We start from the raw sequence: 25,343 nt of genomic DNA on the forward strand, positions 1-25,343 counted from the left end.
TGAGGAAAGAGAGAAGGATCCTCAGTCACCACCTCAGCATGAACCACGTACGTGTTCGTCATGTTAGAATCCCTTACTTTTTTGTACTCCGAACAACATTCTTAGATCAATTGCATCTTTCGATCCTCAATCTCAAATTCCTTACCCTTTTTGTGATCCTAACAACATACTAAAATCACTTGTGTTAATCTTTGACGATTAGTCATCACTCTGGCTAATGCGGAGCTTGGATCCCGGACAGATGAAGAAGCGGCTGCAGGTAGTACAATGCAATTTCGACGACCACCACCTACCGGTATGGTTCAAGTCCTTAATTAAATATGGTTTGGGCCATTTATTACATGTAGTTGACTATTTTATTTATTCCAATGTTTTTAAGAATACTGTGTTGAGGATGAGCCGAAGATGATTGTATTCAGTCACCTGACACCTGAGCGCAGGAGGAAGGTGCTGAGATCATCTACCGTTTCAACCCCCTTTCACGCACCCATGTATGGCGCCAACACTGCACTTCAAGGTCAAGAGTTTGAGAAGCGGTACTTGCTTAGAGTCAGGCGTGATTGGTCCAAGGTTGAGATGGAGATAAGGAAATTGCGGGCCAAACAGAAACATGGAAAATATGTTCGAAACTTTTTTCGTACTCTTATGACCCCTGGACAGTGGTTAGAATATGATGTGAGTGCCCCATGTCAACATATTTTGATTCAATTGTCATTACATGCATGTGTATTGTGTTTTATATATACCTTTAACATATTTTTATGATCCAGCATATGACAGAGTGTATTCGTGGCCTCATGAGCTTACAGAAGTTGTACCCAGAAATATTAGCTGAGAACGTTTCTTTGATGAACGTTAATTTCGCACAGTTGTTCCAAACAGAGTATTCAAGCATGGACAAACCAATTGACGTTGAGCAACTCACAAGCCACATTACTGGATGTGTAGAAGATTGGCCCTCGTCCTCTTGGTGGTCTTCGAGTTTGGTTCTAGCTCCTATCCATCTACCCAACCATTGGGTTACGATGATGGTTTACGTCAAGGAACAACTAATTTACTTTTTGGATTCAGATATAAGTGCGACAACTCGGAGCAACTTCGACAAAGCTGTGAAGGGCATCATTAGCTTGGTCCCGAAAACTCTAAGATCCCTGGATTTTGAAGGTGGAGAAAGAAGTTGGACGTGCGTTAGGTTGTGTGCATTTCCCCAGCAGAAAACAAGGTCTTCCATTTACGTTACTTGTCATCAATGTTTTGTACTATAATGTTTAAGTAATATTTGGTCTATAGTGAAAGCTAATTATCTTCTTTAAGTGCAGTGGCGAGTGTGGTTTGTATGCTTTGAGGTCAATTGCTGCTGAGATGAGCAATGTCGATCCATATCAACTGAATGATGATGTCATTGCCGATTTCAGAAAATTTTTGACCACAGCGATTTGGCTCAATGACTGGTCCCTTCGAGCTATTGATGAGATTTGATGTAAGCACAATTAATTTGTTCATGAGAACAATATAAAATTGGCATTGTACGCTATATTTATTTGTAGTAGAAATCAATTTTGTCAGTTTGAATGAGTTTTAATCAACTGATATATGTAATTTTAATCTGGTCGATAGCAAAATCATCGACGATCGATTATTATATGAAGTCGACCGACGTTATTCACACTCGACCGAAGACATTCTTTATTTATTTATTATGTATAATTATAATTGTAAACTAATACGATGAGTACGAATATTATTAGGAGGACGAGGAATATAAATACTATTATTTTAATCAATTGATATATGTAATTGTAATCTGATCGATAGCAAAATCATCGACGACCGATTATTATATGAAGTCGACCGACGTTATTCACACTCGACCGAAGGAATTCTTTATTTATTTAATATGTATAATTATAATTGTAAACTAATACGATGAATACGAATATTATTAGGAGGACGAGGAATATAAATACTATTATTTTAATCAACTGATATGTATAATTGTAATGTGGTCGATAGCAAAATCATCGACGACCGATTATTATATGTAGTAGACCGACGTTATTCACACTCGACCGAAGGAATTCTTTATTTATTTAATATGTATAATTATAATTGTAAACTAATACGATGAGTACGAATATTATTAGAAGGACGAGGAATATAAATACTATTATTTTAATCAACTGAAATGTATAATTGTAATCTGGTCGATAACAAAATCATCGACGACCGATTATTATATGTAGTAGACCGACTGGACCATCGATCGACCGGATTCCTATTTTATTTATTATGTATAATTATAATTAAATTTGTACAACTTTTCCAAAAAAAATAATAATTAAATTTGTACCCGTGAATTTGGCATGGAAATGACCTTGAGGATAGCATAATCAATTTTAAGGTATTCCTTGATATTCCCAACAGGCAAGAACACCTTGAGGATGTTTCATGTTTTTCCTGCCATTCTGATCAAAGTTTTTGGGTACCATGTCTTTCACGAACCATGATCATGCAAAGAGAGTTCTCTATCAATCTGAGTGACAGATAACTCTATTTGCATTACCGCTAAACTTTGCTCGGAATGGCAGGAGAAAGCTGAAATTTCCGAGGCTTCTGGCATAATCTGCTTCGTAGGTGATCACCTTAAAGAACTTGCTCCGTCCATATTTGCTCATATTGTATACTTAACCTTCGATTTGTTTGTTTCGAAATGATCACAGATGTTGTGCTTTTATAATCAGAAATCAGAAGACAGGGTAGGTTAAGTGTGAAGAGTCTGGGAACCCGAACAGTCGCGTGACTATTCGATGGATTTGCATAGACATAAAGCACTGTTTATAGACAAACATTGAAATATGTAATAAAAAAAAAAGTAAAAGATGGCTTTGCAAGGATTCGAACTTGAACCAAATGATATGATATTGGAAGACCCGCCACTACGTCAAATGCAAACTTCTTTAATTTTAGGCGGTCAAATAATATATATATAAAATAAATCCGCCCCTGAACATTGAGGCGGTGAATGTTGCATACGTGCACAACAGTTATCGATCGACATGAGATAGAGATGAGACAAAATGTTTTGGTTATGAAATTGAAATTTATTCACATTCATTGGGTATAGAAAAAATTAGGAAATAATACGTCTGTATATAATTATTATTATTAAATTGATGATTAGTATTACAGATAATATGTGTTGCAATTCTTTATTTCTCTCTTTGAACTTGTAGATTAAGATATTTTTTTTTCCGTCATAATTCACAATAAAAATCTAACAGAACAAATACAAAAAAATAATTTATATAATAACAAAAATAGATTTTTGATATGAGATTAAATATAAGTACAATATAAAATATATTTTAGATCATAATAAATTATTAAACATTGAATACGAATATAATTCGTTGGTCGATAGCAAATTCCGCGACGACCGGTTAATATATGGGGTCGACCGACATTATTCACATTCGACCGAAGGCATTATTTAATATTTAATTATTCTCCGTTCGGTAGCAAAATCATCGACGACCGGTTATTATGTGGAGTAAACCTTCATTCACAATCGACTACCGTTTGTAATTAAATATAATATATTAAGCCTCTTTTTTTAGGGGATATAATATTTTGAACTAAGACTGTTGACATTTAGGTTGTATTGTTATTATTATCTTCATTACAGTTGCAAGAATTATCAACGCATGTGTAACGAAAAACTCATTAACGAGACATAATTTTATATAATAAAAGGAAATTTTTACAACCCTAAATCTTGAAGTAGTGAATGTTTCCATTCAGAAACCCAAGAGTACAAATCAGAGTTAGGGTGATCATAGGCGATTTTCATAAAAGTATAAGAGTAAAAAAATTTTCTCACATGTTTAGACTTTTTCATTAACATTAAACGGCGAACATTTTCATCTTTGAAAATGTCCATGGTATTCGAAATGCGGAGCTTCCTCTTAAATTTTTCCTCTATGCGATCAAGTCTTCTGGCGTCTGACATTCGCCGAGGAGTTATTGGCGCTTGTCTGTACATCCTCAGCTCCTCAATCTTCGACCACGTAGACATTGTCTTCTCATAGACAAAGTCTTCGTACATCCTCTTCACATGTTGTATGTAGTGGTTGACGTTGGAACCGTCGCCTGCCATTGGAAAGTGAATGCGAGAGAGGAGAAGAAAATAAAGAGAAGAGGGCAAGAGTTTGAGAAGAACGTAATATTACGTAAACACATAAATGCACTATTTATAGACAAACATTGAAAGTTGCAAATGTGTATTCATCCTTATCGTGAGTATCCGATGCGATGGGACGTTTTGAATGCATGTTCTCAATTAATACGCTATATTAATTGGTTGACGTCTCTTCGGTGAACTAATCGTAAACGTAATTTCATAAGTACTGTTTACACGGTATTATTATTATCATTATTATTATCATTAGGAAAACAAATGAAAAAAACCCTATTGATGGAAACCCAGTTACATGCAGGTAAGGTCCGTAATGACTCTTCTTGTATTACCAACATAACCAACATAGTGGAAAATAGATACTATTTAACATTAGAATGCAAGAAAAACAAAACAAATTAGTAATGGAAACACGAAATAATACAATATCGGAATGAGAAAAAAAAATCTATCAGTACTGATGGAACCAATAATACGTATTTTGAAAATAGATACTATTCTGGGGAGATGTCAAGGAAGAAAGACAAACGATGATAGTTCAGAGCCTCTCAGAGTGCGTGTACCGGCCTTTTTAACGAATTTCGCCTATAAACATTATATATTTATAACAATAACATAATAACATTAAGATAATAAAGGAAACCTAGTAATAACCAGAAGACAAAAGAAAAAAATAAAAAATGAACAACGGGACAAAAATAAATACAATTGCGGTTCTTAAATCCCTCGATTTGCGTGTCGTCTTCGGGTTGCGCAAACAGCATGCGCATGCGCATGCGTGCTGAAACCTCGGTATGCGTGTCTTCTTTGGAGTAATATTATTCATGAACTGAACCGGGAAATAAATAATCATGCGCATGCGTGCTGATCCCTCGGTATGCGTGTCTTCTTTGGAGTAATATTATTCATGAACTGAACAGGGCAATAAATAAAGTCTGGCATTTTTCGTCCGTGTGTACTAAAATCATCATAATGTAGGATTAAATTGGATTCAAATTTGGTGGAGAATAATCTATTATGAAATTTGTTCCATGGAGATTGTATCATATTATTTCAAAGGTTATGATTGTGATTATTCGAATTTATAAACATGATTACATCCCTATCATAATGTAAGATTAAGATTAGTGCGACATTTGGTAGAGAAGAAAATATCGTTCTCACCATTGAATATGCTAAAATTTTACTAAAAACTTGAGAGAAAGTATATATATATTTATTTGTCCTGCTTGAGAGAAAAGAAAATATGTTTTTTTTTTAATTTTTATGGAAAACCATCATATATAAATAAATTTGGTTATTCAACTTAACCAATTGGGTTATGATTATGAATTACACGTTATTGCTTATGATTATGATTAAGATTATAGTATTACGTAATATGTATATGTTATTAACCAATCGGCGTCTATGTAATAGGCGACTGATCATTATTTGGCTGTCGACTGTTGAAAACTTGATATGCTAACGTGATCGATTGATATTTATTAGAAGGCCACGTGACAATCCTGTGAATATTTGTACTTTATATTGCTATATAACCTCGAATACCGCGAAAGTAAAATAGTGATAAAGAATCGAATCCAGACTCATTAGCGTGTCTTTTTGGGGTTGCACGCTTGAACTTGTTGGGTTTCACCGGACCCGCAATAAGACGCCCTAAACCCCAAATAATTCTAAACCCTAAACCCTAAATTCAAAACCCTAAACCCTAAATTGAAAACCCTAAACCCTAAATTCCACTATTATGAAATTTGTTCCATGGATATTGTATCATATTATTTCAAAGGTTATGATTGTGATTATTCGAATTTATAAACATGATTACATCCCTATCATAATGTAAGATTAAGATTAGTGCGACATTTGGTAGAGAAGAAAGTATCGTTCTCACCATTGGATTAAGACTGGAATCATCATGTGCGTCCAGAATCTATTCAATATAATGTGATACAACATGATTTGACCCATATTAAACACAGAGGATGCCCACGCTACCGTCTCGGCCGCTGTCCGACCGAATATAATGATTGATCGACCGAATATATTTGCTTGTCGACCCCTTCACGTTGAGCTTTAAATAGGAATTTTTTGGGCAGTATATTTATTTCATAATTCGGCCCATTTCTAAATACTTCAAATTTTTATTATCATTTTATAAATTTTTCAACCTTCCCAAATCATACATTATCTTCCAAGGATCGCGATGTCCTCAGTTTCTCAAGGGAGAATGATATTCTGTCAATGTGGACTACGAGCAAATTTGAGGGTTTCTTGGACCAGTGATAATCCAGGTCGGAGGTTCCATGGATGCAAAAATTGGAGGGTGAAAGTCCTGTTTTAATTTTTTTCACTTTTACGGGATTATCTTTATTTCTTATAATTTATTGCTCATTATATTGTTCTATTTTTTTTTGGTCCTATTTCCTCCCTTACCTTGGCAGAGTGGTGGATGTAATTTCTTTGCATGGGAAGATCCGCCGATGTGTCGTAGGGCGATGACTATAATTCCCGAGTTGAAATGGAAACTGGCCGTGCTTGAAGATTACAAGAAAAAAGCTGAAAAAATTAATCGAAAGTTGAAGTCATTGCTTGCTAGTTCATGGTTGATTTTCATTTTGTTTACTTTGTGTTATTTTATTGGAATGTTATATTGAATGCTTGATTATATCGAAGCTGAATAAAAATATTATTTTTATAATAATTACATTTACAATTTAATTGTAAGGATAAGTACATTGTGAAACATCGATATGCTATTGTCTATTTACTAAATACAAATAATCGAAAACATAGATTACATGACAAGGGAAAATAATAATTCAAAATATATATATGGAAAATGAAACACAAAATTGAAGAACTCCAAAAGTCTAAATCACCTTCCAAATCACCTTCTCGTTCACTCCCCCGAAGAGAAGGGTGCTTTCCAAAAATATTGAGGAGAACAACCAATCACTTTTTCGTTGTAAAATGTTGAACCAATCACTTTCTGGTTGTAAAATGTTGGATTCACATTTGGCGACAAGAAAGATAGACAAATGGGAGCTTTCAGGGATATAGATCCAGCAAAGTTTAGGACACCTCTTGTATTTTTTTTCATAATAATGGTCACTAACAACTAGCAATATATACATTTATTTCGGAATTTTATTCGACTAATAATTATAATTATAATTAATAATAATTATTGGATGCAACTTCATGGCTATTTATATAGCAAAAAAATATATGGGATTGGGACCCCAAAAGACTTGACTGTTCGACCATGCTAGTCTCAAGACTAATTTCACGGGAATCGGAATCTATCTGTCTTCTTCGGATACACATTCCTAGAAAAAGGAATTTGATTCATTCTCACCCGTGACCCGATATGTGGGAATAATTCAATTCATTCGACTTATAATTTAATGTGTAGGGACAATTTTGGAATAAAATCTAAAGTGCTCAACCGTATGGATTATGATTATTCACTCACCCACCCAATCTTATTCTTCTATAAATAAAGATAAAAGGCGTTTAATTTTTCATATTCATATTCATATTCACCATTATTAAAAAAATTTCCATCTCTCCATCTCCTTCTTCGTCTTCTACCTACTCTTCTACTCTTCTCCTCTCTCGAATACAAAATTACAATAATTAATATTTTATCACTATGATTGTTGTTGATCAACTTATTATGTTGGACATTCCACACCCCGTATGGATTTCTGCCCAACCTGGGTTACAAGTTCCATCCAACTACAATAATACGAGTGGAGTCCTAATTGCAGTCCTACGTATCCTCTGTATTACCTAATAATACAAGAGGAGTCCTAACGCTGCCTGCTACCGCCATGTTCACTTCAAGATGGCAGCTGCGTTAGGTTTTTATTCCAAATTGCCTATCTAATCTTACATGAATTTATGATTTCATGAATTAATGTAAGGCTTTCGAAGACTTGGGCATCAATGTTTTATTTCCGATCATCGCATAAACCGTTTGAAGGCCGAGATAGGTGGTGAAGAAGAAGGACTCGGATTCGAGTTAAGAAGAATTGTTGCTGCTCCTTGGTAATATATTTTATTTAGGCAATCAGTTTTTTTACACCTAAACCCTAAACCCTAACGTTTGGAAACAACAAAACAGATTTCCGTAATAATTTTTATTTATGTTTATGTGGAATTTTAGCTAGCAATATTTTTTATTAACAAACTTGTACCATTTTAAATTTTTTATATACCAACCGACTCTCCTGGATGAATTAGGCTTCGTTAGTAACGATCGATTGAAAAGAGAATTAAAATTCTACACTCAAAGCGGTCGAGTTGGTAATATTAACAGTCGACACCATACATTAATCGGTCGACACGTTTTCCGCAAACAGACTACAAAAGTTAAATACGAATAAAATGCAAATAATAATAAATACGAAAAACCCTAACGTTTGGAAACAACAAAACATATTTCCGTAATAATTTTAATTTATGTTTATGTGGAATTTTAGCTAGCAATATTTTTTATTAAAAAACTTGTACCATTTTATATTTTTTATATACCAACCGACTCTCCTGGATTAATTAGGCTTCGATAGTAACGATCGATTGAAAAGAGAATTAAAATTCTACACTCAAAAAGGTCGAGTTGGTAATATTAACAGTCGACACCATACATTAATCGGTCGTTTCATGCTGAATGAGTGAAAAAAACAAAAATCAACGTCTTCTGGCATACTCCCCGACTGAAGGTATTCTTTTTACTTTTTTTCGTCCACGTCGGGGAATGACTAGAGGCGGCAGCACCAATATTTCCTCCTGAACTGTCCATTCACCTGGTACTGGAGGGTCCGTATATGCTTCTAACCAATAACGTGTGGTGTAATAATCTATGCAAAGTTCATAAACAGAAATATTTGCATTGTAGGCAGCAGCAATGGCATGTGAACATGGAATCCTGTCAATGTCGAATTTACGGCATGTGCAAGATTTACTCTGTAAATCAACTAACTCGTTGCTTGTGCTACCGTACACGCAATACTTCCCCTCAGTTGCTTCAATGACTTCATATTTTCTAGAAACGATGAAATTCTCACGAACGATCGACTCTATCGCTGGTGTGAGATGTGTAGTTGATGCAACCGCTTCTTGACGATATTTACTTCTCCAGGTTGATGTGATTCTTTGCAGTGCTTCCAATAATTGCATTATTGGAAGCTCCCTCTCCTCACGCAACCTACCATTTATTGATTCCACTCCATTCGTGGTCATGATGGAGTAACGGTTCCCGGTTTGTTTCTCTCTAGACCACCTTTCGGGAGAAGTGTTATCCTCCAAATATTTAGCAACCTCTGGAAATCTCTCTCTCAATTCTGTATACAAGGAATAAAAATCACTTTCCTTGTATGCTTTTGCCACTCGAATGAATAGCTCGGCAGCTCCCTTTTTTTTGTTGCTCTTGCCTTTGATGGTTTGTGACATGTGCCACATACAAAACACATGATGTGCACGATTGTATAAAGATGCAACTGCATTTATGATGCCCTGGTGTCTATCTGATATTATCACCAATTCGTCGTCGTCCTCTACTATGATTTTCAATCTGCTTAGAAACCAAGACCATGACTCAGAGCTTTCCTTGCCGACAACACCCCATGCAATGGGAAATTGGTGGTGATTTCCGTCCTGTGCGGTTGCTACAAGTAGCACACCGTCATACTTTCCTTTCAAGAATGTACCATCAATACAGACAACTTTTCTCATGAATTTGTATCCCGTAATACATGCACCATATGCCAAGAACATGTATTTAAATCTTTTTTCTTCATCCACTTCTAAATCCGTGAAACTACCAACATTTACTTCTCCACCATTTTCAAAAATGATGGCAACTTCCTAAAATTCTCAACAGAATCGCCCATCATGGTGTTAAGGGCCAGTTCTTTACCTCTACGTGCCTTGAAGTATGATACTTGAACTCCGTGATTACGCATCATTGTGATTATTGATTTCGGCACAGGTGTAGTCCTCTGACCACCGAAAATTTCTAGCAACACAGCTGACACTAACCCAGAAGTAGCCTGTCGATTTTTTATACTCATGCGCATCAAGTCATAGGTGTGAATGTTACAATATGTTCAAACGTTAAAACATGTTGAGTGTGGATCTTTCTTTGCACCTCGAATCCTCCAAGTACAACTATCAGCAGCACATCGAACATCATACACGGACTTGTTAGATTTCACTATTTTGAACTCAAAAGATGACTTTATTGCAAGTCGGGACAATTCAATCTGAAATTCTGCCTTATTGGAAAATACCTGCCCAATAGAAATGTTGGATCCATCACGGAATGAGTATGTACCATTTCCACATGACTCAGCTCTATCTACCAATGGAATTCTCTTTCGGATCCGATGTCCATTTAGATACCCTTCCGGCTCGGACTCAGACCGTCTTAATTGCTGCTGGTGTAATGAAGGTTCTCCTAAAATTAAAGGATCTTCAAGTTGTTCGAATGGACAAGACACGTTGAAATTCTCAGTTGTTTCCTTACCATTCTCGTTAGGAATGAAAAAAAATCCATCAAAGTATTCGTCATTATGATTCAACCCCTCCACTGGACAAGACACGTTGACATTCTCGGTTGTTTCCTTATCATTCTCGTTAGGAATGAAAAAATCTCCACCAAAGTATTCATCATTATGATTCAACCCCCCCACAGGACAAGACACGTTGACATTCTCAGTTGTTTCCTTATCATTCTCGTTAGGAATGACAAAATCTCCATCGAAGTATTCGTCATTACGATTCAACCCCCCAACATTTACATCCATCGATCTGTCACGATCCTTGTCTTCACCATCAAGACCCCGCATTTCATTGCATGATCTACCATAATCAGCGACTTTAAAATTGCCACATGTATCATCTCTATCTAACAACAGATTCCTCCCAGTACGATTGATCCCCCCAACATTTTCATCCATCGATCTGTCACAAACATCAAATGATTGTTCAAAATTAGCGATGTTATTAAATGTCATGCTATCATTACTGAGGTGCTGAGTGCTTTCAAATGCATGTACTTCGTTGTCCAGTCCAACGTTCACTTCCTCTTCTTCCACCATAACATTCAGCATGGGTCTCTTGTCTGGGGCACCAAAGTAAAGGTACGCACGCAGAGTTCTATCATCCTTAATATAAAAGGGAGGAGGATGGCAATTAGGAACAATCGGCAAATAGCTGAATTTGGTTTTGTTAATATCACATGCCAAATCCAGAATGTTAACAACCTCATTCTTAAAAGATTCGAAATTGCATGTCTCATCATTCACTGTGATTAAATCCCATTTACAACTTTCATGTGAAGACCATTTGAAAACATCGTGCTCATCCCGAATCCACTTTCCATTACATTGAAGGACAACATTACTGATTGTCATAACCTATAAAAATAATTAGATTAAGCATAAGCAACTTTCAAAATGAAAAAATAAATACACATGCGTTTTAACAAATTTTATTTGAATTACGAAGACGACATTTTCATGTCCAAAAGGTCGCCGTGCTTTACATATCAACCGAGATTTCATAATAATGGTCGAAATAATATTATGCCAACGGTGGAAACTACTTAAAGTCTTGTAGTGCAGTCTATATGCTTGAAAGAGCAGTCGAACTGATTCAAAAATCAGTCGATATTGGAGGGTATAAATCATACTAATTATATACAAACGGTCAGGTTGACTAAACCATTGCATTCTACACAAGCCGGCACTACAACAAGTCGGTCGATCATTACAATAAGTCGGTAAAGATTCATGAAATAGCAGTCGAGATTACGGTTGGTATGACTTTACAAAATGCATTCTTCCTCGGTCGACGTTACAAATAGACAGTCGAGCAATAGCCTATGTCGGTCGACCAAATATAAACCACTCAAATTTTTTCCCCGATCCAACAACAATATAGTTACTACTAGAGTTGATACAAATATTTATTAAACAGTTAGCATTAAAGACATCATTGTAAAACATATACTCTAAAAAATAAAAGATAATTGTCATTTAACATAACAGAAATAAAAGAAAGGGGGCAGATTTGGAGCATTAATGATATTTCTTACTTTTTGTTCCCTCTTGGAAAATACGAGGGATAAAACAAGGGAAAGAGTTTGTTTGGTACAGGTGTGAGACTTTAAAGCAGAGTGGTCCAGTTGGAAGGAAGTTTCTGAGAATTTTTTGGTCGGAGAAAGGGTGGTCCTGGTAGAAAAGGAGCTGCGTTTGCACAGCAGGGGAATACGGACAAAAAAAAAAAAAAAACAGGCCCCACGAGTATATTGGTCGAGATAAAGGATTACATAACCATTAACTAATCTGAGCTGGCACCACTTAAGTAATTAAGACCCAATTTAAGGGCCAACTAAGACGGTACATTAAATGAGTCCCTTTGACTTAAAAAAAACACGCGAGTCCCTTTGACTTAAAAAAAAACAAGACCGAGCCTATATATTTAAATGCCCCTTTATTTTTCCTCTTTGGTTAGCATTTTCGAATTGCCTGTGTACGGGCTTGTGGGGGTGGGGGGAAATTATAGAATGGTAGTAAGTAAACATCAAACCACTGAAGGTCCCATCTTCTTCAATGTCTCTGCTAAATATTATATGAACCTTTCATCTTAATGCACATACAATATCTATGGTGGCTATGGCTACTGAATCTCAAACCAACAGAAAAATGCCAGACACATTTTTCAGGTTCATGTACTATTTGGCAATATTTTTGAGCTTGAAATTATATGGAGTTATTTCAGTACAGAGTGATTTTAATTTCCCTGCGGAGGAAAGTAAGGTTCTTTTTCGTTATTCAAACCATATGTTATTTTATTTTATTTGATCTAAAAGTAAATTTGCTGGCATCTTATATATGTTGATGATTTTGCATTCATTCTCGATGATATCATGACCTTGCAGAGAATGCTTTGAGAGAGATTGCTGATCAGTTGGGCAAACGTGATTGGGACTTCGGCCTAAATCCTTGTGATGGCAACAAAAACTGGACGACGCCACCGGCGAGTGGCAGTACGTACTCAAATATTGTCAACTGTGCCAACTCTCCTGATGGTTTATATCACGTGGAAGAAATGTAGGTTAATTCTTCTATCTTTAGTAAAACTGCCATTCTTGTTGAATTGTTCTTGAGAAGTATTCATATAATTGTTTGCTCATACGGTAGCTATCGAATATTATTGTGATTTTTTTTTATGTATTTGGAATTCTAGATATACCATAGTTTAAAGATTAGATGTATCAATAATACAATCTCAAAATATATAATTTGATGTAGAATATTTTATACCTCAAAGTGCACTTTGAGGTGGTGTTATGTCAGATTGGTAATCATATAAATATAGGTAGCCTCCAATCATGATACAAAATACACACAACCAAATATTCTGTGGTAGTTCTTGGAGCATCGTCAGAATGTCCAAGTGTTTAAAGTGTGCACGTGATCGAATTATTCTCGTGATGTTTCGACGACCACAAAAGGAACGAAACAATGTTTCAGAGATTTGTCCGAGGGATTTGCTTGCAGTTCAAGTCAGAGATCCAACGACAAATGCTTGCCTTATTTTCGCTTAAAAGTACACACGGATTATTGCCTTTAAGCATTACAATCTGATGACGAATTTTTCCTTGAGGCTTAGGTTCCGTTTCGAGAAAAAAACGTCCCAGACATTCATTTCAAGAAATATTCATATATTTTGCTGTTCTACGTAGCTCATTCTTGTCCAAAATTTTTCAATGTTCGGACATCCTCCAGAATCCTTTGGGCATCAAATGGCGGTTGGTGGTTACTGACTTGTGAGATGCGTGTATTGTTTATGGCTTGCTCTCGTTTAGTTGTCCTGCATGTTGGGGTGGGCGTTGGATCGGTTGTCCGATCAGTCGGGGAGTCATTTCGACTACCCGATTAGATACTTTCGGGAACATTGGCTAAAAAATATGTAAAGAATGTTTTCAAAATATATCTCTGGCTATGGCTTCCAATCGATGACAACAACCTTTTGCTTTCACACATTCTTCGTTTTTTTCTCATGATCTGCCCTTGGCTTTGACTCCAACCAATGGCTGAAACCTCTAAGCTTCATTCTTGGCATTGGGCATGGCAGTCATGGTATTTCTGTTATGGACCTGTTATTAGTGGGCCTAGATCCAAATAGCCCAAGATGTCTTAGAAGTGTCCAGATGGTGGGCCTAGATGTCTTAGAAGAGTCGAGAAAAAAAGCAATAGATAAAGGCACCAGGAGTGTAAGACCTTGAAATTAATTATTTCGAGTTTAGCAGAGTTGATTATTATTTATTTTGGAATTAATGAAGATTAATTGAGCCGGGATTGAATCGATTGAGTTTGGAGTTTCAGGGACCGAATTGCAATTGAGGAGTGGACTAAGTCAAAGTTTTGACTTATATTATTATTATCATCTACTTTACCATCACCATCACTTCTTCCTCCCTACCCTCTCTCCCACGCCTCTCCTTTCCTTTCCTCCTCCATAGCCACGCCTTTTTTTAAGCTTTCTCCTTCCCGGGTTTTGACGATCCGACCGTTAGATTTCAGATTCGAGTTGAGATTCACGATCACCGCAACGAGGCCTTCGTTTGGACGTAAGTTTTTCTACGATCCATGAACTTTGATTTTTCTTGGGTTGTCAAAATTTGATAATATTCGAGTATGTTGTTCTTGAGCTAGCATAGATCGTGTATTCGAAGTCGGTTCGGAAAAAGGACGAAGTTTGGATTTTATATGATTTTTGGGGCTTAATTTTGAAAATGGGTTTTAAGATTGTGGTTAGATTTGGTTGTTTTTGATGGATTGGAATATGATATGAGATGGTTTGAGTTGTTTGTTGATGTTGGTAAATTATGGTTTGACCGTTTATAGCCGTTATGCCGTCAAAATCGAGTTTTGGATTATCGATTGTTTATTCGATTTGATTTTCGGGTTTGTTTGAATTAGTAGATTGATATCGAATCCGTATGTTCAAAATTTCAGATTTGAGTTGAAAGATTCGGGTTTGGATCGAACTTGGGAGTTGAATCGTCTCGAGAATTGAAGACGGTATAGTATTTAACTTCTTGCTTGGCTTGTTTTGATTCAATTCGATATTGATTGAGTTCGTTGTCCTTTTCTTTCAGATTTGAATCCTCGATGAACTTGAAAGGTAAGAGACGACAATTGAATGAATGGGTCGATTAACTCGAATTTGAATTAATTCGAGTGCCCAAAAGAAATCACATACCTGCATGCTATTTTGAAGTATATGTTAATTGTTTTACTTGAATTAGATTAATGAGTTTTGGTTTAGCATTGCATTCATATTGAGCTAATTTTCTTTGTTTTGCGGGCAGAGAGGCCCAGAAGAATTAGATGTTATGTGGACTATAGTTGAGTGACATTGGTTAGCAGATTTTTACCAATTGTCGAGAAACACTCTCTATAGGTGCCCAGAGTCTGAGGAGTAAAATATTCACCGTCCACCTCGATCGGGAGAGTCGGTGAGTTGGTGTTATTTTATCCTCGGGATCCCAAATAAGAGAAGAGAATCTCTACCTTGTGATTATACAGACTTGATAATCCCAGAGTTTTAAAGACATGCATTGCATTGTATGCATTTGAATTGAGTTTAGACATGCTTTTGAAATTGCTTGTCTTGTATGAATATATCTTGTTTCGATATATTATTTGATATACATGTTTTGTCTCTTTTACTGGGAATTGTATTCTCACCGGATTATCCGGCTGTCGTTTTGTTTGTATGTGTACTTGACGGCAGGTGGGGCAGGATCGAGTCAGAAGATGCATGACTAGATCGAGTTGGAAGTGATATAGTGAGACACCGTCTAGAAGTTTGTTCTTTTAGCAATCTTGCATTATAGGGTTGATGAAATTTCATGTCTTGTTTTATGTATAGGAAACTCGAATTTATTTGATTTGTCGAATGACCCTATCGTCAAACTTCTTATTGTATTTTTTGGGCAGAACTTAGAATATTGTATGTTCTAAATGTTGATATATATGTGTTCTTGAGTTTAGAATTGATCGGAAATGCTCTTGGTTGTTTTTTTTCAGTGTTTCCAGGTTTCTGTCCGTTTGGCCTGCGCGCGGGCGATGATGGACCTCGCGCGCGCGCGACTAGCTTGGAGGGGCTCTGGAAGTTTTGCCCGCGCACGCGCGAGCACTCCCCTCGCACGGGCGCGAGCACTTCCGTGAGCCTCTGGACCTTTAGCCTGCGCGCGCGCGAGGCAATCCTTTTTAAAAAAAAAAAAAAATTTGATTCAATTTTTTCGTGGCTCTTCGTGATTTGATTGTGTTTAATTATTCGAGATTAGATGATTAGAAACGGGGTCTCACATTAAGTTGTATCAGAGAGATAAGATTCTTGGAATTGAATTAGAGTGAGCTGGATAGATCGAGTCCGCATGAATTGAATTCTCGCATGTGATTGACTTATTTAAATGACTATTTAAATACTTGCGAGCATGATTTATTGATTTTTGAATTAAATGAGTTACATGAGTTGTGATTTAATTTTCGAATCACGATTACTTGATTTGATTGGATGCATGCTTTATTATTTGTAAGTTACTTGAAATTACATGATTATGTGATTTAAAATTTAAAGCATGAATTACTTGAAATATGAGCTGTATTTTATAATTTCGGACCCGAGTTCCACCATCTGCTTGAGCTAGCAGATCAGAGATTGTTTGCGATGTGAATTAGAATCCAATTGAGATCCGAAATTCAGTAATTAGTAGTTGAACGAACTTATCGAACAGAGATGTGGAACACCGAATTTTGAGATGAAGATTTGGTATTCTTTTCTTACTGATTATCAGAATTTTCTCCTGAAGAACTTTAGCAGACGACAACCAACAATAACTCCTATGACTGATCTAGTTCGTACCACTATTGCACTGATAGATGTCACACTTACACCGATGGGAGTACGACCGAGGAGGTTTTAGTCGTTTATATTACCAATTTTGAAGAGTACCGAGAATGTTATCTGATGTAGAAGTTGAATAGAAGAGATCGATAAGTTGGGTGACTCTCTGAACTACACAGATGATCGGAGAATTTGGTTAGTGTGGTACCAACTTAGAGAATTGATAAAAGTTGGTAGAATTGGAGAAGAGTGCTTTAGGGAATCAAGGTTCAATCACTTTTTGGAATCCGCCTCCATCCGAATCTCTTCGACAGATTCCTTTTCACCGTTTGATCAGAATTAGAGGGACTTAGAAATCATCTTTAATCGAAGAGAAAGAAGTTTGGGAAATCATTGAGCAGTGCCTTGTCATGGGAAGACGTTGTCAGTTCTGTCATCAGCCCGGACACTATGCCAGAGTTCGTCATCATAATATTATCGAGAGATCTTCGAAGAGGAATTCCTTTTGTAGTCAGCTCTGACAGAGATGCAAGCCGTTTCAGTTGCTCCTTTCGGCCGCAATAACAGAATCTTGGAGAACTCAACCTTATGACGAATCAATCTTTGAGGCAACAGATTCTAGTTGCACTCTTATCGAGGATCAGACTTAGTTTTCACCGATGACGACTACAGGAATCAGTAGAGTATGGTTTCTCTTCTTATTCTGATATGATCGGTTACACACCTTATCTTTCTTCTTATTGATATTTATTAATGCATCTCGGTTTTTTGAATTTTGATTATCCGTAGTTGCAATTCTTTGAATTGATGGGATAAGTTGGAACCGAACAGTATTGTACTTCAGATTCTGATTTGATTGAGATTTTGATTTGATTATAACTGAGCAGTACCGTACTTCAGTTATCAGATTTTGATTTGATTGGTTGTTAGTTGCTTTATCCAGTACAAGACTACGGTGGATTTGTTTCAGGAAGTCGACAGATTCCGATCCGAGTCAATAGACGAACGGAAATCCTCCGGTAAGGATTCTCGATTCCAGGATTCCTTGTTAGTTAATCTGCCGAATGACCTTCTGATTTCACAATTTTGCGGAGGAATTCTCTTGTTCAACTGATGTCCTAGAAACTAGCCTGATTTGGTTGATAAACCGGTGGTTAGAGAGTTGTTGTTATCATCCAGATGAGATTTTTGGATTACCTCTGAGTCATGAGGTTAGATTCAGCAATGACTTGAGATCAGACATCATCAGCTGAGAGTTTGATGGAAAGTAATATTGAAGACTGGACTTGGATCGAGGTATGACTTCTTTGGAGTATAGTCGTACCGTTTGAAGAGAAACTCGTCTACAGTATTGTAGATCTTTTGAACTAAATATATCAGATATATTTAGATGGAATTAGAAATTCTTATCAATCTTTTCGGTTCTGTTCGAAGAATAGTGATGATCGTACAGAGTATTGGAGAATGGTCTTACAGAATTTTGTGTCGAGACGAGGCATGCTTTACTATTGAAGTCTGAATTTTGATTGTATCGAGATGTCCTTTCCTCGATCATTTAATTCTAGAGCTGGAATTTCTGTGATCATTTCAAGACCGAAGCTGTTTTGATTAAAGGCAATCCGACATCTGTACCTGAGAATTGAAGATTTTGAGTTCTATAGCAGAGTTTTGAGAGATTCTTATCGCCATGGAGCCGACTTCTTATCTAACTCCAGAGAATGAACTCATATCTAAACCGAATCTTATGTGATCAGTTTATTTTACATGAAGAAGAGATCGACCAGAGCTCCAGTATTTCTTATTTTCCTATGTACTGATAATCTTCAGTGCATTGAATCTTATTATCCAGATTCTGGAGGTATTCTTATTCAGAAGAAGTCTGTGTTAGCTCAGTCATAGTAGCAGCTGGAGCAGTACGAGACTCATCATCCGATTCGTAATATTGTATTGGCAGTGATCTTATTGCTTGTAAGATCGGACATCACTATCTCCAGTGAAATTTTTCGAGGTCTTTCCTGAACTGAGAAGTCAGAGTATGAGTTTCGCAACCGAACTGATTTTGAGATTGAGGAACGGATTGGATATTATGAAGAATCTGATGGTGAATTCCAGTATGATCCGAAGTAATACGAGGCAGCAACGAAGGTTTGAACAGAATGATCTACTATTATTTTATCTACTATCGTCATTCTCTTGAGCCGATGATTCTGTTCTTATTTTATCTAATATTCTTGACTTCGCCGACCGATGAGTGTTGTACTTCTGATTTAGAGTCTGGAACAGATATGTAGTATATTAGAAATCTTTTATCCGAACTGAGCCAGAATTTATTTAGAAAGTTGGAGATAGCGCAGAAAACATATTCGAATTGGAGAATTTAATGAAGAAGAGTCAGAACTGGGCACAGTCTGAGTTTCAGGACAGTGATGATACCTCGGTTGTGAGTATTTGTTTTGTTGTGCCAGATATTTTGATTGAGACAGAGTATTTTGAGATTGGCACTTTGCAGTTATTTATTAATCTTTCAGACGACCGAAAGATATTCAGAGGATTGAGGAATCACTCAGTCTGGGAATTTGAATCCATCTAAGTTTTATTAGACCGATTGCGGAAATCTGCTACGGTATTCCGTACGGAATGAATTCCAGACTCGACCCAATTTTGAGTATTGGTCAGAAAGAGTTTCAGATTGTTTTACTCTATCGCCGTTTTATCCATGCAGAATGGAATTGGGAGCGTTCGACATGTGGTCACGGAGGTATAGAACTGTTTGATTTGGAGATGCTATCTGACTATAATCGAGATATGACTGTAGTCGGCTTCTGTTTCCGTACAGAATGGATTTCAGACACGACAATATGTTTGGAATTTTTGTCAGGAGAATTTTCAGCTAGTTGACTTGTCAAGGTCTGTCCTCTCAGAATGAGATTTTGAGTTAACTCTCACCTTGAACTCAGTCTTGAAGAGACCTTGTTATTGGATTAGCATTGAGTTCAGTTTATTTTCCTCAGAATGACGGACAACCAAGAATAAGCGATATAGACTTTAAGAGGATATGCTGAGCTGTAGTGCAAGATTTTGGCACTCGCTGGACGGATTTCTCATCTTGTGAAGTTTCTGTACAACAGATATCAGACGAGTATCTTGGTATCATCTCTTTTGTAAATGAGTTGTACGAGGAGAAATGAAAATCCCAATTGAATTGGGATGATTTTCTGAGTTCCCTGACTTGGGATCAGTTGTGATTCGAGGTTCGATAGATGGATGGAGAATTCCTGTCTAGAATGTAGACAACTTGAGAAGAAGGACAAACGAAATAGTCGAATTCCGGCGCAGATCTCTGTACTTATGTGCAGGGAGGCCGAGTAATTCAGAAGATTCCTCCTTTTAGAGGCTGTGACAGTTATGATAAGAGAGAGAACTAGGTTGTTGAACTCACGAGTTCCTTGGGGATTCTAGAGGAAATATGCAATCTCTCCTACCAACTTTTACTCCTTCAGTTCTCCTTGTTTTCCACTACCTTGTTCTTCTATATTCTTCGGGTATTCTCGACGTGCTTCACGTCTTTTGCTGCCAAGTTCGCGGATTTTTCTTGCTGTTGAGACGGAAATTGATGTGTCGCCAGTTTTGTTTGAGGCAACCAATTCAGAGTTGACCGAATATAGCTGTAGCTTCTTAGCGGATCCGTGTCAGATGAGTTCGTGCAGCTGAGCCGATACAGATTTGAAGAAACGGTGCAAGAAGAAGAGTTTGATTAGAACCGCGATTTCAGAGTTGTTTTGGGAGAAGAGTTTTATTAGCAGTCTTCGAACTCGATCTTGTTTTTGCTGAGATGGAACTGCTTTGATTTCGAGGACGAAATCGATTCTTAGAGGGGGAGAATTGTAAGACCCTGAAATTAATTATTTCAAGTTTAGCAGAGTTGATTATTATTTATTTTGGAATTAATGAAGATTAATTGAGCCGGGATTGAATCGATTGAGTTTGGAGTTTCAGGGACCGAATTGCAATTGAGGAGTGGACTAAGTCAAAGTTTTGACTTATATTATTATTATCATCTACTTTACCATCACCATCACTTCTTCCTCCCTACCCTCTCTCCTACGCCTCTCCTTTCCTTTCCTCCTCCATAGCCACGCCTTTTTTTAAGCTTTCTCCTTCTCGGGTTTTGATGATCCGACCGTTAGATTTCAGATTCGAGTTGAGATTCACGATCACCGCAACGAGGCCTTCGTTTGGACGTAAGTTTTTCTACGATCCATGAACTTTGATTTTTCTTGGGTTGTCAGAATTTGATAATATTCGAGTATGTTGTTCTTGAGCTAGCATAGATCGTGTATTCGAAGTCGGTTCGGAAAAAGGACGAAGTTTGGATTTTATATGATTTTTGGGGCTTAATTTTGAAAATGGGTTTTAAGATTGTGGTTAGATTTGGTTGTTTTTGATGGATTGGAATATGATATGAGATGGTTTGAGTTATTTGTTGATGTTGGTAAATTATGGTTTGACCGTTTATAGCCGTTATGCCGTCGAAATCGAGTTTTGGATTATCGGTTGTTTATTCGATTTGATTTCCGGGTTTGTTTGAATTAGTAGATTGAATCGAATCCGTATGTTCAAAATTTCAGATTTGAGTTGAAAGATTCGGGTTTGGATCGAACTTGGGAGTTGAATCGTCTCGAGAATTGAAGACGGTATAGTATTTAACTTCTTGCTTGGCTTGTTTTGATTCAATTCGATATTGATTGAGTTCGTTGTCCTTTTCTTTCAGATTTGAATCCTCGATGAACTTGAAAGGTAAGAGACGACAATTGAATGAATGGGTCGATTAACTCGAATTTGAATTAATTCGAGTGCCCAAAAGAAATCACATACCTGCATGCTATTTTGAAGTATATGTTAATTGTTTTACTTGAATTAGATGAATGAGTTTTGGTTTAGCATTGCATTCATATTGAGCTAATTTCCTTTGTTTTGCGGGCAGAGAGGCCCAGAAGAATTAGATGTTCTGTGGACTATAGTTGAGTGACATTGGTTAGCAGATTTTTAACAATTGTCGAGAAACACTCTCTATAGGTGCCCAGAGTCTAGAGGAGTAAAATATTCACCGTTCCACCTCGATCGGGAGAGTCGGTGAGTTGGTGTTATTTTATCCTCGAGATCCCAAATAAGAGAAGAGAATCTCTACCTTGTGATTATACAGACTTGATAATCCCAGAGTTTTAAAAACATGCATTGCATTGTATGCATTTGAATTGAGTTTAGACATGCTTTTGAAATTGCTTGTCTTGTATGAATATATCTTGTTTCGATATATTATTTGATATACATGTTTTGTCTCTTTTACTGGGAATTGTATTCTCACCGGATTATCCGGCTGTCGTTTTGTTTGTATGTGTACTTGACGGCAGGTGGGGCAGGATCGAGTCAGAAGATGCATGACTAGATCGAGTTGGAAGTGATATAGTGAGACACCGTCTAGAAGTTTGTTCTTTTAGCAATCTTGCATTATAGGGTTGATGAAATTTCATGTCTTGTTTTATGTATAGGAAACTCGAATTTATTTGATTTGTCGAATGACCTTATCGTCAAACTTCTTATTGTATTTTTTGGGCAGAACTTAGAATATTGTATGTTCTAAATGTTGATATATATGTGTTCTTGAGTTTAGAATTGATCGGAAATGCTCTTGGTTGTTTTTTTTTTTTTTTCCAGTGTTTCCAGGTTTCTGTCCGTTTGGCCTGCGCGCGGGCGAGGCATGACCTCGCGCGTGCGCGGATAGCTTGGAGGGGCTCTGGAAGTTTTGCCCGTGCGCGCACGCGAGCACTCCCCTCGCGCGGGCGCGAGCACTTCCGTGAGCCTCTGGACCTTTTGCCTGCGCGCGCGCGAGGAGAAAGCTCGCGCGAGCGCGAGGCAATCCTTTTAAAAAAAAATAAAATTTTGATTCAATTTTTCCGCGGCTCTTCGTGATTTGATTGTGTTTAATTATTCGAGATTAGATGATTAGAAACGGGGTCTCACAAGGAGGGAGTTATGTTGCTCATTCAGTTATTGCTCTTATTTTGTAACTAGCCTTTGCTAGGGGATACTAGCATTTCTCCTAGGGTTTACAGAGCTTGCTCTGGGAAAATATTTCTATTCCTTTTGCAATATAAATTGAGTTCTTAATTTGTGGCCGTAACAATTGGTCCGACCTGCCGGATTTCTTAGTGGGAAAGAAGATGGCGACCACAGATTTGGACGTGAGGGTTGATGCATTAGAGGAAAAGGTGCTGAAATTAGCAGAGGATATGAACTTGATGGAGCTGAACTTACAAGAGAATGTGAATTCAATCAGCCAGTTAGTGAAATCGATCGACCAGTCAGTGAAAGCGATCGAGGACTCAGTGAATGAATTGGTAAACTTCAAAAGGTGGCTGGAGAAGCTAATTCTGGGGAAAAAAAGGGCAGAAATGGGAGAGAAGCTTGATAACCAGATGCTCGACAATGTGGAAGAGAAAACCAACAAGCCAGTGGTCAAGGAAAAAATTTCGCTCATCAAACAACAGTTGCAAGGCTACAAGGGATCAGAGCAGGGGGCAGGAGTAGTCGAATGCACTGATCTCGAGCCGGTTGCAGAAGAAAACAAAATCGAGGAACTTATATGCAGAGATGAGAAGAAACAGGTTCTATGGATAGTGAGTATACGTAGGTCTGTTACATTAGATCCAATCGAATGGAAATGCTTGACCGATCAATTCCTTGAACACAATCCAAGGAATACTGTCAGATGCATACGCAAGACATGCATCGATGAGAAGGAACCCAAGATCAATTGCTTTCGATGGGTTAAAAGGGAAGCTCCAGATAAGGCGACGCGTTCAAGGTTCCGGAGGGGTAAAAAGAAAGCACTTGATAAAGTGACGCATCCATGGGATTCTCTTTCTGCGATGACGCCAGTGGTTTCACGATGGATTGAAAAAGACGAGTCTCCCTCAGTCGGCTGTGGAGGAAGAATATTACATGGGCTATTATTTTTTACCGTCCATAGTTGACAATTGGCCCAAGAAGTGGGCCCATGGTCCAATTTCAATCTCTGAAAATTGGAGATTAATCTGTGAGACTGGGATTAAAGGAGAGGAGTGGGCCCATGGCCCACGTCCAACCTTAATTAATAGGGCTAAGGAATCAATTCCTAAGGTAAAGAAGACTTGGGTTTGCAATTGCTACATCCGACAGAAGGAGTTGGGCTCGTATAAGTCTTCCATTGGTTGGGTTGGAAGATTGGATGTTCGGTGGGCCCAAGTAAATGACAATCTGCATTTAAAGCGTGACTAGGGATGCACTTTGACTTGTCGTCAAGCGATTGAAGAAGTTCTCTCACAATCTGTAAATTTTGGCAAAAGATCCACGATTTCTGTGGCTGCCCTGTTAATCTGTGGACGTGGTATTAAGAATGCAAGAGGAACGTCCGATGTGTTGTCACTATTATTCAAGAACGGCCTGTCCGAACAAGCGAAAGAGTTGGCAGCACAAAAATTGAGAGTTCAAAGAGCAAGTGTTTGAAAATTGATGTTCCTGAAGCAACTTTTGGGTTTGGTGAGAGGAGATAGGTATCAAGTTACAACGAGTGGCATTTGTGGTGGATTCAAGACCGAAATAGGCGCATGTACAATCAAAATGGACAGAAGAGTGTTTAGGGTCAAAGGGGTGGATTTCATGCTAATAATTGCTTGGAAGTTATGTTTGGATGGGATGGCTACTTCAATGGTGCACTGGATAAGAGTTAGATGGCTGCTTGGGCAAGAATCACCCTTAGATTTGGAGATTGATATGGCTATGAGCCAGGGCAGATTTTAGCAACAAGGGTCAAATGCGTAGGGAATGAAGCTGCTGATAAAAGAAAGCTTTCACTCAGGGCTGAATGGTCGTCTGCTGGATTTCCTTTTAGATTCAAAGCTGCTGTCGGAATTGAAAGAGAACTCAGAGAAGTTAATTCTTTAGTCATGAAGTCAAATACGAGAAAGGTGTGGAGTAAAGGTTCTTGTGCAATGACCATACAAGACTCAGAGAATGTGAAGTTGAAGGATTTCTCTAGCAGCTTTATTGTCGTCAAAGCACGTCTTTGGAAGAACAAGCGTAATTTTTACTCAAAGTTGCAGGAATTTAACAATGAGTTCTTCAATATTGGTTTTGAGGTTATTGTCTGGAGGGAAGCTAGATTCGTAGAAGATCA

General features: G+C 37.4%; 1 protein-coding gene and 1 pseudogene across 1 annotated transcript; both read left to right on the forward strand.

The window, feature by feature from the left end:
• The first annotated feature begins 226 nt into the window (after positions 1-226).
• LOC140893498 (uncharacterized) lies at positions 227-1,616 on the forward strand. Its single transcript, XM_073302567.1, has 5 exons — positions 227-295; positions 380-675; positions 771-981; positions 1,072-1,222; positions 1,320-1,616. The coding sequence occupies exons 1-5, from the start codon at positions 268-270 to the stop codon at positions 1,477-1,479; spliced, it is 846 nt and encodes a 281-aa protein (XP_073158668.1). The 5' UTR covers positions 227-267; the 3' UTR covers positions 1,480-1,616.
• Positions 1,617-12,890: 11,274 nt separating this feature from the next.
• Positions 12,891-25,343, forward strand: part of LOC140890325 (uncharacterized) — a 49,165-nt pseudogene continuing 36,712 nt past the window's right edge.

Source organism: Henckelia pumila, chromosome 3 (genome assembly GCF_033568475.1).
Source record: "Henckelia pumila isolate YLH828 chromosome 3, ASM3356847v2, whole genome shotgun sequence".
Taxonomy (NCBI): domain Eukaryota; kingdom Viridiplantae; phylum Streptophyta; class Magnoliopsida; order Lamiales; family Gesneriaceae; genus Henckelia; species Henckelia pumila.

Bases quoted from the DNA above. Each gene is read 5' to 3' on its own strand.
- LOC140893498 (XM_073302567.1), top strand. From the start codon at position 268: ATGCAATTTCGACGACCACCACCTACCG. The intron at 296-379 runs GTATGGTTCAAG...AATGTTTTTAAG, and splicing joins TCGACGACCACCACCTACCG to AATACTGTGTTGAGGATGAG. The intron at 1,223-1,319 runs GTCTTCCATTTA...CTTTAAGTGCAG, and splicing joins TTTCCCCAGCAGAAAACAAG to TGGCGAGTGTGGTTTGTATG.